The sequence below is a fragment of the Medicago sativa genome, chromosome 3 (genome assembly GCF_051527215.1).
Source record: "Medicago sativa cultivar Bolivia chromosome 3, Bolivia_mono, whole genome shotgun sequence".
NCBI lineage: Eukaryota > Viridiplantae > Streptophyta > Magnoliopsida > Fabales > Fabaceae > Medicago > Medicago sativa.
In genome coordinates this window covers 37,479,770-37,495,619 of record NC_140751.1, presented here as the reverse complement: position 1 = coordinate 37,495,619, position 15,850 = coordinate 37,479,770, and the positions used below count along the sequence as shown (strand labels likewise).

Genomic DNA, 15,850 nt, shown 5'->3' with positions numbered 1-15,850 from the left:
CGACAAACCATAAAAAATGTCGATTTTACCCCTTTGATCATTTGAATTCACCCCTATAATTGAATAATTCTCCAGAAAGCTTGAGTTATGTTGTTTGAGTTGCTAAATTTGATAACCGGAAAATTTGAGACAAGTTTTGGGAATTTAACCCACAATTGTGTGGCTTAACTGCAGATCCACGGAAGAAGAAACATGAACCATTCTGGTTTACCTAAACCTCCATGATATTAAACCCATTAACATTGTCCAGGTTTCACTTTTAAAAAATCAATTTTCGTTGGATCAACAGATCTAGGTAGAAAGATGGTTGGGCATTTATGAGAAATGAGTACTATGGAAATTCCTATCATCTCATCTCTAAAAATTGTTACCATTTATGTGATGATGTTTATTTACTATTTACTTAAAAAATTGAAATCGTGGAATCATGTAATTTTGAAGGGAATAATCTCTAACCCGTACACGAATCATGAAATCATGCAATTTTGACGAGAATCTTGTTTTTCCAGAATATTCCGTCAAAAATCAATTTCTTTACTTAAAGAAGAAGTTTGTACACCCCTACAATTACAATTGACGAGAATTCATGGAATTTTAACGGGAAATCGTGGAATCAATCAACTTTGTGAAGATGTTTGTCTTAAATTCGTGGTATCTGCAGTTTCTAAAAAACTTTCCTCAACCTTTCCCGTTTATATCAGCTAACAGGAAACTCATCTGAATGTGGGGGTGAAGTCAGATATGAAAAAGGGTAAAGTTGACATTTTTTATATTTTGTAGGGGTGAAGGATTGATTGCAGGGGTACATGGTATAATGTCCTAATCGGGAATGAATTATGCTCTTTACCCAAATGGTTTCGCTCATTCCCAAAGTAAATGTCCAAAATGCCCTTACGTGACTTAAGTGATGCTAACGTATAATTTACGTGAGTTAAAATACGTTACGTGAGTTAACACACGCTAGTGTTAATTTACAAATAATGGAGCGTGACTTAACTCACGCTGGTTTTTTCACTGCAATATTCCTTCCCTTCTTCTTCTTCTTTCTTCAACAATAGGAATCGATAGTTCTAAACTTAAAGGCCAGCACTTAAGTTAAAACTAAAAACAGTCCAACACACGATGAATCAAATATATTCATATAATTATTAACTATTAAAGCATATCAATCAAGTGCCGAAATATCAAAACTGATTATTTTTTTCTTTCTAAACTTTGTTTATCCACAAATTACCTGACAAAAAAAAAACGAAACAACTTTGGAAAGTATCATCATTCTCTATCGGTATCAACGTTATCTCATAAAATTGATGCCAATCGAATTAAATAACTGGATAATGAAACCTGTTCAAAATCAATAGAATGTGAACTCTTCGCATCACAGGATTAACGCATGTAATCATACAAATGTATATACCAAAATTAATCGATTCACCGTCCCTACATAACATGTATTGGAATTGAATTTTTTTAAAAATGGTATATAAGGAAGAAGATAAGAGATTCCGGTTGTTGAAGAAAGAAGAAGAAGAAGAGAAGGAAAATTGCAGTGTTAAAGGTAGCGTGAGTTGAGTTAAGTCACGCAGAGGCAATATGTTGGAATATTTTATTATTTATTATATTTCAATATTATTATGTGGGCAAATATGGTAACAATAATTATATTAGCTAATTATGAGCTTAGTTGATTAGTGATTAAATTAATTAATAAGACTATTAGATTTCTAATTGGATAATTAACTAAATATTTAATTAGTTGATATGGACTCAATGAGTGGATGTCCGGATGAACCATTAACGGAATAATGGGAAACACTAATGGCCATCCAATATAAAAGACGATATGGTCTCCAATACACCGTACACGGTGAACTCTCTCTTCCTCCATCTGAAGAGAACTTGAAGCATAAAGGTACCGGTTGAGGAAGAACCAAATCAGCTGCTGCTAACGTTCTTGTTTGTTTCAGATCACCTTTCTTTGTTTACCGTTGTCGTTGAGAGGGCTGCCCATGAAAGCTTTATCCCGGTATTCCTAATACCCTTTTTCTTAATATCTTGATAAATCAAACATGTCGTAGATCAGTTCATATTCATGTTCTTTTTTTTTTGAACAAACTAAAATGATATATGATATTAACAACTGTGATTTACCTCGCACAAGGCGTGCAAAAGGCAAACCACCCAACAATATTTACATTAACAAAGTGCAAAACAAGCACCACCAAAACAGCAAAACAGAGAAAAATAAATTAAGTGGATGCCCATACAGAGAAGGGGATGATTCCACCAATCATGATAATTGTAACTAAATAATCCCTGTTTTGATTTCAACCATAAGAAAGAGTTTAGTTTAACCTTTGCCATTAAAGTGGAAGTATTAGAAGCCACATTTTGGAAAACACGGTCATTCTTTTCCTTCCAAAGGACCCAAACAGAGGCAAACCAAATAATTCTGAAATACATAAAAGTTGATCGAGGCAACCCCGCCATATTAGTAAACTGAATGAAATGTTGACGAAGATCACTTGAGGAAAGGAAGAAATACCCAACCAGAGCCAGACATGGGACCAAAGAGAGCTAAATATGTTGCAATCTAAAAACAAATGAGCTGCTGTTTCCAACTTCCCACATCCTGACACACAAACCGCGTCGTCATGATGAAGAACTTGCCGTCTCATCAAATTGACCTTGGTAGGAAGTCTGTCACGGAGAAGGCACCACACAAATAAAGACACCTTAGAAGGAATATGTTGATGCCAAATGTCATCGACTATAGACCTATCCACCACCTCACCGGAATTAGTGAGAAAGCGATATGCTCCCCGCACCGAATAACCACTAGAAGGATCTAACAACCACCTCCAAGTATTGATTCCGTTATGCAGTCTTCTTGAAACCTGTGCTTTTTTATCTTGTAAATCGGTCATTTGGTTCATTAGATACTCTCTCCGTCCCTCAATAGATGATCTATTTGATAATATACATTATTGACTTAACATACTTTGACCATATTTTTCTACTAATTCACAAAGATAAATAATATCATGTAAGATGTTGTTGGATTCATCTCGATGAATATTTTTGAAATATTAAATTTTCATAATTTTTTTTAGTAGAGAATTGAATATATCAAAGATAAAACACATGCATTGGTACATGTGTCGGAGTCAACTAGGTCATCTAATATGGGACGGAGGGAGTAATAGATTTGAGCATTATGTCACATATTTGGACATTTTAAATTTGTTATTAAGTATCGAAAGAATTAGGTGTTTTGTCGTACAGGCTTGAAATTTGCCTAACCACTCCTCTTGAGATTTGAATAATAACCATTTTTGTTATCTCAAGTAAAGAAATATCACATCACAGTATACCAATGGCCGTGTAAGTTGTTTTCATTCATCCATCACACAACCTTATTAATTTTCATCTGTGGAATCAACTAAGCTTAATTGATATTAACGGGGTGGCTGCTTCTGCTCCTGGGAAGGTGTTAATGACCGGTGGTTACCTTGTTTTGGAGAGACAATGTTGGACTTTGTTCTTAATACAAACAAATGCTCGCTTTTATGCTATTGTTGAACCCATCTACCATTGAACCAAACGTGATTCACAATGATGTTAATTAGATATGAATCGAGAATAAATATATATAAGTAAATTTATTTTATTGATGAATATGTCGTCTCTTAGTAGACAACTAAACAAACTTGTATAAAAGTATCATGTAATTCGAATTTATTTTTATAGACTTGATGAAGTATGAGGTTAATTGACTTAGAGACATCATAGTTAATATTTGTGAATTTAGAGGTTTCGAATACAAAACTTCTAAGAAGAAAATTAAGGGAAATGAGAATATGTCACTCGAAACGGAAAGTGATGGAAACTCAACCTCTGTGATTGGAGATCTCATAAAGAAGGTTCATATGGGAAAAATAAGTCACTTGTTAGTTACGTTAGCACTGAAGTTATTTTGTTCCTTTCCTGTAATCTTATGATATGAGAAATGTTAATTAAATTTAAATTTGAAAGTTAAACTTTAAATGCTTCTAATGATTATCACATGTTCTTATGGGTGGTATGACTGTTGTATAGTTGTAGCATGCACTAGATGCTAGACATGATTTGTCTAAATAATGTCTAAATTTGCACATGATAAAAAGTTTAAAATTGTAAATTTGTATTGAAACTTGTGCATTTAATATTAAATATTTAACTTTATAATAAATAATTGTTATTTTTTAATTATTATATTTTAGTTTTAGTTGTTTAAACATGTGCAGTATTGCACATGTTAGACAAACCATTTTTTTTAATAAACTCACGCCATGTATCTAAATAAGCTAATGGTATAGAGTAAGAGCAACAATTTTTAAATTTACAAAGGAATAAATCCAAACAAATTTTGTTTAACAAAAAACACTATAATTGGAGGAACTAAAATCTTATTTAAATTTAGACCTATAATAATATTTATATAATTTGTATTTATTATACACAGGAAAAAAAACAAACGTTTCCTGGTTTTGTTAACCAGAAAAATCCAACGTATACATGTAAAACATTTTAGAGTTTGACTTCAAGAATTTAACTTCAAAGCAATTTTGTTTTTTTACTGTATTTCATTCATCAATAGATTTCTCATCACCACGGCTACGCAAAGAGGAAGATGTTTCTTGATGCTAGACCCCTATTTTACTTTATTTTATTTGGTTTAAGCCTTTGAATTTGTTGAAGATTTCTCAATCTACCCTTAAAAATACGACATTTTATCGGAAACACACTTTTGTTAGTGTATTGGTAAATGAAAATATAAATACTGAAATATAAAATAAAAGTTTGATGACTTATGGTTATGAGATTAGTGATAACAACAAATTTAACTCTACATTTTCGGCATTCAAGCTTAATAAAGGATTCACCTTATGAAATATGAGAGTGAGTTGACGTAAGAAGAGCTCCAATCCTTCAAATTGAGTTTCAATTATTCTTTTGTTGTCCCATTCCATGAAAAAAAACGTAGTTGGAGGTGCTTGTTAGCAAATGGTAGGGGCCTAAAGAGCAAATTCCATGTCCAATTATCAGGAATTCAGCCCGCACAAACCCATCAGGATCCAAAGAGTAACTATTTAAGTTTGAAACTTAGTTGAAATCCAATCCAATGCAATTCCAGTCACGATTTTTTTTTGAAACAGAGCAGCAGTCACGATTGAAAGAAACCATAACGCCAGAACCTCCCTTATCGATCGAGTTCTTCTTCTTTGATTCAATTCAATCCAATATTCAATTCATCAGATTGTTCTTCTTCTTTGATTCAATTCAATCCAATCAACAAAAAACTTAAACAATATATATGGCACCAACAAGAGACAGAATCAGCAATTTACCAGATGAATTAATTCATCACATCCTCTCCTTTTTGCCCTCCTCACAAATAGCCCTCACAAGTCTTCTCTCAAAGCGATGGAATCGAGTCTGGTTAACAATGCCTAAAGCAGACATAATCAGCGCTTTACCTGTCGAGCTACGATGTCACATCCTCTCTCTTTTGCCCACAAAACAAATCTTTGCAACATCCTGTCTCTCAAGGCGCTGGAGACGACTCTATCAAAGAATTCTTGATATCAACCTGAACGACATGGAGGATGATCATCGAGACAAAGACGCCTATATTCATTATTCTAACGTGGTCAACTACCTTATATTTCGCCGATGCCAACCCATCAAAACTTTAACTCTTTTGTCTGCGTCTCCCTTCGCCAACACTAATTCATTAAAGTCTTGGCTTAACCCTGCGATATTAACGAAAGTTGAACTTGTCAATCTCACTTTTTTGCAGCATTCTCCCACTATTACCCCCATTTACTTGACTCATTCTATTCTAATGTGTTCAACTCTTGTTGTTTTGAACTTGAATGGGAATGGGGCCCTAACTATTGACTATGTTCATAGTTCTCGAACTAATTTGCCAAACCTCAAAAAACTCCATTTCACAAGGGTTCATTTTCTAAAGCTTCAATTTCTTGTTAAGATTCTCTCCGTATGTCCACTTCTTGAGGATTTACTCATAAAAAATGTTACAGTTGATGATCATAATGCTGCTGCTACAGCAGATATGTTAAAACCCTTCCCCAATTTGCTCAAAGCCCACATTTCTGACTCTTCTTCCTCTATTTCTTCTTGCTTCCCATTGAACTTGTTTTACAATGTGAACTTTCTTCGCACACAAGTCACACTACAACATCAAGACACTACTCAATTTCTCAATTTAACTCATATGGAGCTTACAATTGTGGACGACGAATATTCTTCTTCTTCTTCTTCTTCTTCTTGGGATTGGTTAAAAAAATTCGTCTCCGCCTGCCTCTCTCTTCACACTCTTGTGATTCATTATAAGGTTTGTTAGTTTGTTAACTTTTATAACACCATTCGTTGTTTTATCTTTGTTTGCCGCCTCAGATGTGTGATTTTTCTTTTATTTAATTGTTGTCAGTTCGGAGGCTGCTGTGGCGAAGAAGTGGTGATATGCATCCGCAGTTTGTCCCCCAAATGCAATGTCTTTCATCACAAGGAAAGTGTGAGCTTCAATTCACATAAATAGATAACACCTCAAATCCCACCCGAAGATTATCAAACAATTAGGGGTTCTGTTCTAAGCCAACTTCATTATCTCAATGATGTACAACTACAAATCTGAATTTTCGCTGCTTTTATTTATTGGCTTTAGCTGTTGCTGGATGAATGATTCTAGTATGCTACTCAGAAAATGATGTATCACAACTCCTCTTTTATTTTTTTATTGTTTTGTTTAATCTTAATCTTAACTATAGTTATTTATTATTTATGACTGATGATCGTCATTTTGAAATTACATTTTCATGATTGTTGAGTTGTGTTGTTTAGCTTGTTTTCTGTATATGACAGCGCCGCTCATGTTGTAGCTATACATGCGTTTTTATAATTAATTATCGCATCTCTTAATCATATTACACCTTTCAGCGGCCCTTTGTTTCTGACTTTGGCGGCGTACCTACCCAATAGGAAATGGTGAAAAACAAAAATTTTATTAAACAACAGTAGAAACAAGTTGTTGACATTGCTTCCCATGTTCATCTCTTCAAAGTTTTGCTTTTGGGGTTCCCTCGCATTGCAGGATGTTGGTCTCTCTACGGTATGGTTGTCCACTCCCTGTTCTATAATCTCTTCTCTAAGTTTATGCTTTTGAATAACTTTTTTGTTGTATCTATCTCCAAATGTGTATGCATGGTGTCTTAGTTCATGTCAAAGAATGTTGTGGTAGAACTCTTTTGGGTAATAATAAGGCGAGAATTTTCCGATGCTTATAAAATATTCTTGGTCAGACTTTATATAGAGTTAAAGAAATGATGTGTGTCACAAGAACCAACATCACAAAGGCATAGTGAGTAGGATTTCACTTGGGTGACTTTGGGGTCTGGTGACTTTGAGGGATGTGTAAATGATTAAAATAAATTATTTAGATGACAAAGAATGGTTGATTGAGAGAGTGAGAAGAACAAAGTCATCAAAGTCACCAACTCCATAGTCACCCAAGTGAAATCCGGGTAGGTAAGTTAAAAAGTATACAGAGAATATTATCTATACCTATTAATAAAGGCAATACTTTGTTTTGGTGTAGCCTATTTTCTTTCCAAAAATGTCCTTCATTTTCCTTCTCAAATTTAATCTGTAAACCATTGCTTTATAGTAATTTCATCGATAACCAACTTGATTAGATTAGAAGGAAGAGGTAACTGATGCCTCTCATTGAAACTCAGAAACTACTAAGAAAAAACTGCTGCACAATCTTGACAGAAGAACAACGGAAAAAATGAAACATGAGAAACTTTTATAGAAAGAAGGATGGAATCTGATGGGATGATTGAATTCGTTTTTCTCTTTTCACTTCATAAATTTCTATTACAGAAACTTTGTCTAAACGAATCAACCACTATAATCACTTGACTCTTGAAAACTCTGGTTTGTTTTAATTTTTTATTTTTTTTAGTTTTGATTCTCATTAATCACTTTTTGATATTCTTAATTTATGCTTTGTTCTATGCAGTTTTTTGTGTTTGGTGATTGATTATTGGTGAGACTGTTGCGGCGAGTGTTGAGTTCATGCCTGTTTCCATTGTGGCCGTTTGATTTTGATTTCATTGCTAAAACGGTGTCGTTGAGTGCAATGTGTTTGCCAATCAATTGTGATCAAATGCTTTGTTTTGAACATGGTTAGATAAAGATGAGAAAAACAGAAGACAATGGTGGTATGCGGTGGAATCTTAGTGATTGGCTGCTTGCGATGGCATCGATTTGAGATCAATGGGTTACCGCGGAGGCAATGGTTCCAAATGCACAATGTTACGGATTTTTGCCCCTTCTATTGTGCTTCCTTCTCCATTACACACAAACTTAATTTTTTCTTCTTCAATTGTGTTACAGGTTTATCCTCATTTTTCTACTTCATTATTTTACATTATTTTACAGAGAGAAGCATGCGGTGTAGGAGTCCCGTAGACAATTAAAGTATTTTTCAATTAATCTGGAAGAGATTTGCGATCATGAATAGCATGGTGGTAAAAACCATTTCCCCAACTTTTATTCAAACACAAACCGGTTTTTGTTTGTGAATTTCAAATCCTTCCAAATCTGAACAGTATTATGCAGATGTTTAAGGGATACTTTAACAACCATTAGAACATATAGAGAATGTGATGCGAAGAGTACTACACTTGAAGGAAGAAGAACCTTGCACACAAGAGAAGTTGTCATCAGTAAGACAATGGACAAATAATCCAATATTTCTGACTATTTCTACTAATTTCTATTTTCTTCTTTTTGCTATATAAGTGTTGGGAATCCTTTGGTTTTGCTTTTTTATTCGGTCTGATAGGGACAGATGTTGAAATCTTATTCCGCAAGTAATTAAGCAATCTATATTTTTCCACTAATTATTATATCTTATTTTTGTTTCATAAACTGTCAACTCCTTTTGTTGCTACTATAGTTTTCACTTTCTGTTATTTGTTATTGCTTAATTTTAATCTTAATTGCTTCCTTATTTGTTTTGTGTTTGTTTGAGTGCATCATAATCCTCTTGATCCATTAAAAACTCTTTGATCTGATCCATTTTGAGAGGTGGAGTGGAGTGTTAATAAGTCTATGAACCACAACAAGATTGTGTAGATATTGAAACTTTTCGTTGTGCTACTCTTAGATACCATCGCTATTTTTCACTCACTCTGATGCTTCTGCTCTTATTTTTAGCTTGATAGTAGTTTATTACTTTTCCAGTGACTTTTTTATTTCCTTTTCAATTAGTTTTCTTCACATGTAAGTAAAAATCAACACACAAACAAAAAAATCAACACACAAACAAGATTGAAGATAAACAATGGATAGAATGTGGGTCTTTTCAATTAGTTTTCTTCACATGTAAGTAAAAATCAACACACAAACAAGATTGAAGATAAACAATGGATAGAATGTGGGTTTGAGAAATTTGAGAGATAACTATTAGAAATCGTGGTTGGGCCTAACACAATCCCACAAAACCGGCTTGTGAGGTGAGGATTGCCCCCACTTATAAACAAATTGTCAGGCCAACTCCTAACCGATGTGGGACTCTTAACAATAACAAATTGCAACCGAGGGTTTTACCTATAAAAAAACACTACAATATATATTTTTTTAGAAGTTAACTTAGCCCACCGAAATTGGCATCGAGGTGAAACGAACCTGAAACCTTAAGAACGAGACACTACACTATTCTTAATATCAGTTTTGATGTAATAATTCTTTTTTTACATGTTTTGATCTGATGAGTTGGTTTTGAATGAAAGGTGCTACTCAAAGCTTTGAAATAAGGTGGAAGGATTAAGTGTGACATTCTGTTGAGATATTTATTGAAGTCTTTGTTGTAGGATTGATAAACTATGTTTCCTGGTGAGACTTTGTTTTGATTTATTGGACACAGCCCAAAAAACGTATCCTAATTGTGGAAAATTCTCCTATACTTGAGGGTCACTGTAACATAAAATAAGGGGTTAGGGACCGCTCATCTCTATAATTTCCGGTACTCATGAAAACTCATTTCGTACGAAGTAGGCATGGGAATGGGGTGTGGTTGTCTTAACAGTAAAGATAAGGTGATAGCAATTTAGGGTGATTTCGATGTGTGGAGGTGCACCAATAGAGAAATTTTTTTACGATTTAAGACTGGGGCGAGCAGAGGTGGTGGAATGACATTGTCTCGGGTAAGTGTAATTCAACCGAAATCATATACTTTTTAATAAAGCCTGGAGTTGTGTAAGATTAGAATTAGCTGGAGATGAGATTTTTTTTTTACAAAATTGGTTAAATTCTGCAGACACAATGAAGATCTAGGTAGCATTTTTGTAGGTTTTATGAAATGTTTTCTCAATTTACGTTCTTCACAATTCATCGAAAAATATATGAGATCGAATTAATGGTTTTTTTTTTTGTAATTTAAATCTCATATTGTTTCTCACACTTCGCTTTCTCTTTTAGTGTTTTAATTGGCAGTGAGTGTATGACACGAACACTCAATTTCTCTGTGCTTTTTGTGAAGAACCTTAAGAAGAAGAAGTTGAATGGCAATGCTTAAGAAGACAAATAACATTTTGCCTACTAAATAACGTACAAGAAAGGAAGTTATACAACATTTTAAAAGTGTTGTCTGTTGTTATGTCTTGAGGACATGTAACGATGCAAAAAAAAAAGGTTATCAACAAAGAAGAAGGGACCCGTGTCGCATGTAGAAGAGAAAAAGGCCTGAGTCGCATTAGACACATCGATAAACTGACGGAGAAGCTAATGCAGCACCATTGTAAGACACATGATGTGTCTTTGCTTTCAAATTATATGAAAGGTTACATTATCACAAGATGAAAATGTATTACGAAACATCCCCTCAAAAAATAAAAGTAGAGCATTGCATTAATTTGTTTTCCATAAAGTAAAACTCTTACATGCATCTCATTTTGCGTGGTAACCTTACTTTTTCATTTCTTATAGCTCTACCAAAATTGAAGCTATATATCTTTTTTATCTTTTGTGCTCCTAAGTCCAAATCAAATTTCTCGAGATGTTACCCCTGCCAACTCACAAATGACTTGCAAACGCACATTTGTGAGTATAATCATCTGATTTTCAATTCTCTTCGTTTTGTGGAACCACTTTGGTACACAAATCTCCATTGCATTACCATTTAACTCTTCAAATATATGCAAACGTTAGCATAATATAAAAAAAACAAATTGACTGCCACGAGAGTAAAATAAAATATATTTGTGTATACATACTGTTGTTTTTGGATTTCCAAACTATTGTATTTGGATTTCCAAATTCTATTATCTACCGAAGTTGTTACTAGGTTGAGTCACGACCAGGTCGCTCTCTTTAAGACGTTTCGTGGCACTACCCAAAATTGTGCAAGGTAGACTATCAACCACGCCGCCTCCAGGATAAAACAAGCCCAGCTACAACTGTGCGGTTAACTACTGCACCGTAGAAAACCGTTCGAGAATTACACCTTCAAATATGGTACTAAGACCACTCATTAATACTGAAACCAATTTAATATGGTATTATTACCATTCTATATGGTGCTAAGACCACTCAAATATGGTGTTTCCACCATTCTAACTTTTAAGTTCTCCAAACTTTCAATATGGTACTATGACCACTCAAAATATGGTGATACCACCATTTCTCCTCAAATAGAAAAATATTTAAATAATTTATATACTGTTAAGATCATTCATAATTCCGACGGGACATTATTATTACGAAAGGGACTATGATCTTAATAGTACTCTTTATTCCGAAGGGACTTATATTATCGAAAGGGACTATGAACTTAAGACCACTCTTAATTCCGAAGGGACATTAAACCGAAAAAGGGACTATGGTCTTAAGAACACTCTTAAAATATGGTTCAATCGATTGATCGAAGCCACTCGATACGGTACGTAACCGCTCTATTTGAAACCGAAAGGGACAGAAAGGAGTAGAAGCAGAAGAAACTTGTTAACACAAGACGGAGGGAGAAGAGAAGAAAAGAATTCCCGACAACTCAATGAAATTCTTTTCGGTGTGTGGAATGCACTGTGTGAGCTCTCTATTTATAGAGAAAATTCACAACTAATAAGTGAGAAACTTTGGGAACAAGTAATACATTACTTTGTCATTAAGTAATTCACATATTAGATCTAGTACAAAAATATATCATATTATGTACCAAAATATTTTAGCAAAACTTGGGGACTAAGAAAGCACTTTCTAATAATGATTAAATTAATTATTTAATTTATCATTTCCAAATAATAAAATATATAACAATATATATTTTTTCTCTAGTGCTTATGTACCCCCCATTAATTAGAGGTACACCCCCACTATATAAACACTACTAATGTGTGTGTTCCATCCGATGTGGGACTTCCACTTTTTTCAATTCACACAACACTAGTTCTACCCGACATGGGAATTTGTGTTTAGTCTTTTTTTACTCAATTTCCACACATGTTCCAACAATCCCCCACTTGAATTTAAAAAATGGTTTCAGAAATAACGTCAAAGACGTCTCCATAAGATTTGCTAGTAAACAAAGGTGTCGCCTACAACTTGAACCTTTGCATAGCGAGTAAAATTCTGATTAACAAGAGTTGCTTACAGCATTGAACTCTATCTCAGACATAGAACCCACACACAAACCTTTTCATAAGGTGTATTCTAAAAGCCCGTGCGTTTATGGCCTTGCACGTGTATCCCGGTTTAACGAACGCTCTAGGTATTCTGCCCCGAATCCCATAGGAACCGGCCCTTAGTTCCACATTCGTATAGGTGAGTCTATCAAGAGTACTCCTGTAGCTATTTACTCCACTCCAAATAGAGTATAGATCTCATTAAGAGTTTCTATTATCTCATCCTTCTATCGCTGCAGGAATCATGCTTTCTTACTTTTATCATAGCATGTTCTATCACTTGTGACTTGTTATTACCCATTGAACCTATTTCTTGGGATCTCCAGTCATGCAGGTCGGGTTACCATCACTTGTGACCTTTGGGCATAAGTCCCATCCTATTGGATGTGTTTAGGACTTTCTTTTTAGTAATTCCTTTCGTCAAAGGATTAACTAATTCTTTATCAGTACGTACATGATCTACTTTAACCGTTCCTTTTGAGAGTAGCTAGCTCTCTAATCCTTTATGTGTTCATGCCTTAATTATCGTCTCTAACGATTCTCAATTTTTGTAATAGCTGCAGACTATCACAATGATTTAACACTTCTGGAAACGGTTTTATCCACTAAGGGTTCTCAGCTAGCAAGTATCTTATCAACTTGCTTCTTCACTAGTTTTCTCTAGTGTTCTCATCCCAGATTAATTCCATAGTGGACTGAGTCAATATCATTTGTTTAAACAAACAACTCCTATAGTGATGCTCAATGTGCAGTCACTAGTCGCTAAATACTCATCTGAAGGATGTTCTATTTTATATATTGTACAATTTAAGTACAATAGGTTACTCCTCATGAAGTAATCCTAGAGTCATAGTCTTCTTAAGGCACCTCATGACTCTTTCTATAGCATGACAATGCTTCTCATCCGTCTACTAGTAAACTTGCACAAGAGTTTTACGACATCAACAATGTCGGGTCTAATACATTCAGTGACATACCTAAGTACTGTCAATGATGCTCACATATTCTGTTTTTCTAACTCCATCTCAAGTGTTATTACACTTGGATCATAATATATGATTGCAAGTTTACGGCGAAATAATAATATTTCCTTAAGAACTTCTCAACTTTGTGAGATTTATCAAAAAAAAAATTCTCTTTTCTGATCTAGTAATCTTGAAACCAAGAATTACTTCAACTTTTTCTTGGTCTTTTTTATCAATGTTATTGATAAACAATGATTTCACATAATCCATAACATGAATCTTTAAATCAAATATGAGCAAGTCGTCTTCATAGAGACATATGATCGTGCAAATATTATTTGTCACTTTCATTCACTTTATACTCATTCGATAACATTAGAATGCCAAATTTTTTATGCCATTCCTCAGGAGTTTATTTTAGACCATACAAAGAATTATCTAACTTACAGACTTTGTTTTCTTGTCCATGAATCGCAAAACTTTCAGGTTGTTTCATATAGATTTCTTCTTCTAGTTCACCATAAAAAGAGGCAACTTTCACATCCATTTGGAGTACTATCGAGTTATGAACGGCGGCTAAAGGGACTAGTACTCTTATGGATATGATTTTTGTGACTGGTGAATGAATGTCGAAGAAGTCTATATTTTTCTCTTTGTCTAAAACCTTTGACTACAAGGAGAGCCTTGTATTCATCAACCGTACCATCAGGTTTTAGTTCTTTTTCCCAAAATCCAAATACAACCGATTAGTTTGCAACTATGAGGCAAGTCAACAAAGTGTCATGTTTTGTTAGACTCTAGAAAATCCATTTCATCGTTTATTGCTTCTTGCCAAAATTCAACATCCAATGAGGACATGTCTTATTTAAGGCTTAATGGATCTTCTTCCAATGTATAAACCAAGTTCATACTCTTTAGCAATTTTAGCTTTCTTACCTCTTTGAGGTTCTATAACATCTCGTACGATGTTCTCATAACTATTCTAATTACATGAATGTGATTAGATATAGTGCCCCCACTAGTTCTTAATTTTTAGAAGGGAATTTAGTTTACCCCCACTAGTGCCCCCATTATTCTTTAATTTAAAGGGGTACTTACTTCATAGAAATCAGCATCTTTTAATTCTATGATCACTTTAACATTTAGGTCCTAAAACCTATATGTTTCGTTATTTATCGCATACCTAATGAATACACATTCATAGGCTCTACTAGTGAGTTTAACTCTCTTAGGGTCCTGAAGCCAAATATAGTCCGGACAATCCCAAGTTCAAAAATAAGACAAGTTGGATTGTCTTTTCTTCAAAAATTTCTTAATTAGAATTTTTGTTCTTAGACTTGGATACACATAGATTTCAATTTTCATTATAAAAATTGAACATATCAAGCATATCAATTTTATTTTTCAAAATTCACAGTCATCAATAAATATGATAAAATATTATTTTATCATTTCTAGTTTATGTGCCATCAAGTTTGCACATATCATAATTTATTATGTTTAGAGATTCATATTCTCTAAATTCTGATTTATATGAATTTTTGGTTCATATATCTTGACTGCAGTAAATAAAATTGTCTAATCATATAACGTTGGAATCAAGTCCAAGTTATTCAAGTCCAAGTTACCATCAGAGGCGCAGTAATGCTCATAAAAATGCCAAAATCTGATTGTGAATAATACAAGTGCAACATATCAAGAGATTATAATTTGCTGTTGCATTTTATTACTGAAGTAATCAAATTTCAGTTTTTTGCATAAACATTGTTTACTGAATGGTGAACTTCTATATCAACCTTTCATGATATTTAAAATTAATATCATATTTGTTATGTCGACCTGTTCTTATACTTGCGGCCCTTATGACTTGGTTTTGCACAATTAAATAAATTGTGAATCCATTGTCATTTTTTTCAAATCGACATTCCCAACACAGTAAGCCGCAACATCATCATCATCATGAGAAATTTGGGAATCCATGTGTCGAGGGGAAGTTATAATTATCCACAATTAACTTCATGCTTTACCAATAAAAGCGATATGTGAATTTCTTAGTGTTGTTGTTTTAACAACAATCACTTCATTGTTTCAGTTTAAAGATGTATTTCTATAATTTGATTTATCCTTTTTATTTTG

The 15,850-nt window shown here is 33.8% G+C and overlaps 1 protein-coding gene across 1 annotated transcript; it reads left to right on the top strand.

Moving 5' to 3' along the window:
* Positions 1 to 5,163: 5,163 nt before the first annotated feature.
* LOC146937466 (FBD-associated F-box protein At2g26860-like) lies at positions 5,164 to 11,091 on the top strand. Its single transcript, XM_085751757.1, has 3 exons — positions 5,164 to 6,400; positions 6,497 to 7,174; positions 8,087 to 11,091. Exons 1-2 carry the CDS (start codon positions 5,357 to 5,359, stop codon positions 6,602 to 6,604), a joined length of 1,152 nt encoding a protein of 383 aa, XP_085607883.1. The 5' UTR covers positions 5,164 to 5,356; the 3' UTR covers positions 6,605 to 7,174; positions 8,087 to 11,091.
* Positions 11,092 to 15,850: the final 4,759 nt, after the last annotated feature.

Bases quoted from the DNA above. Each gene is read 5' to 3' on its own strand.
- LOC146937466 (XM_085751757.1), top strand. From the start codon at position 5,357: ATGGCACCAACAAGAGACAGAATCAGCAATTTACCAGATGAATTAATT. The intron at 6,401-6,496 runs GTTTGTTAGTTT...AATTGTTGTCAG, and splicing joins CTCTTGTGATTCATTATAAG to TTCGGAGGCTGCTGTGGCGA.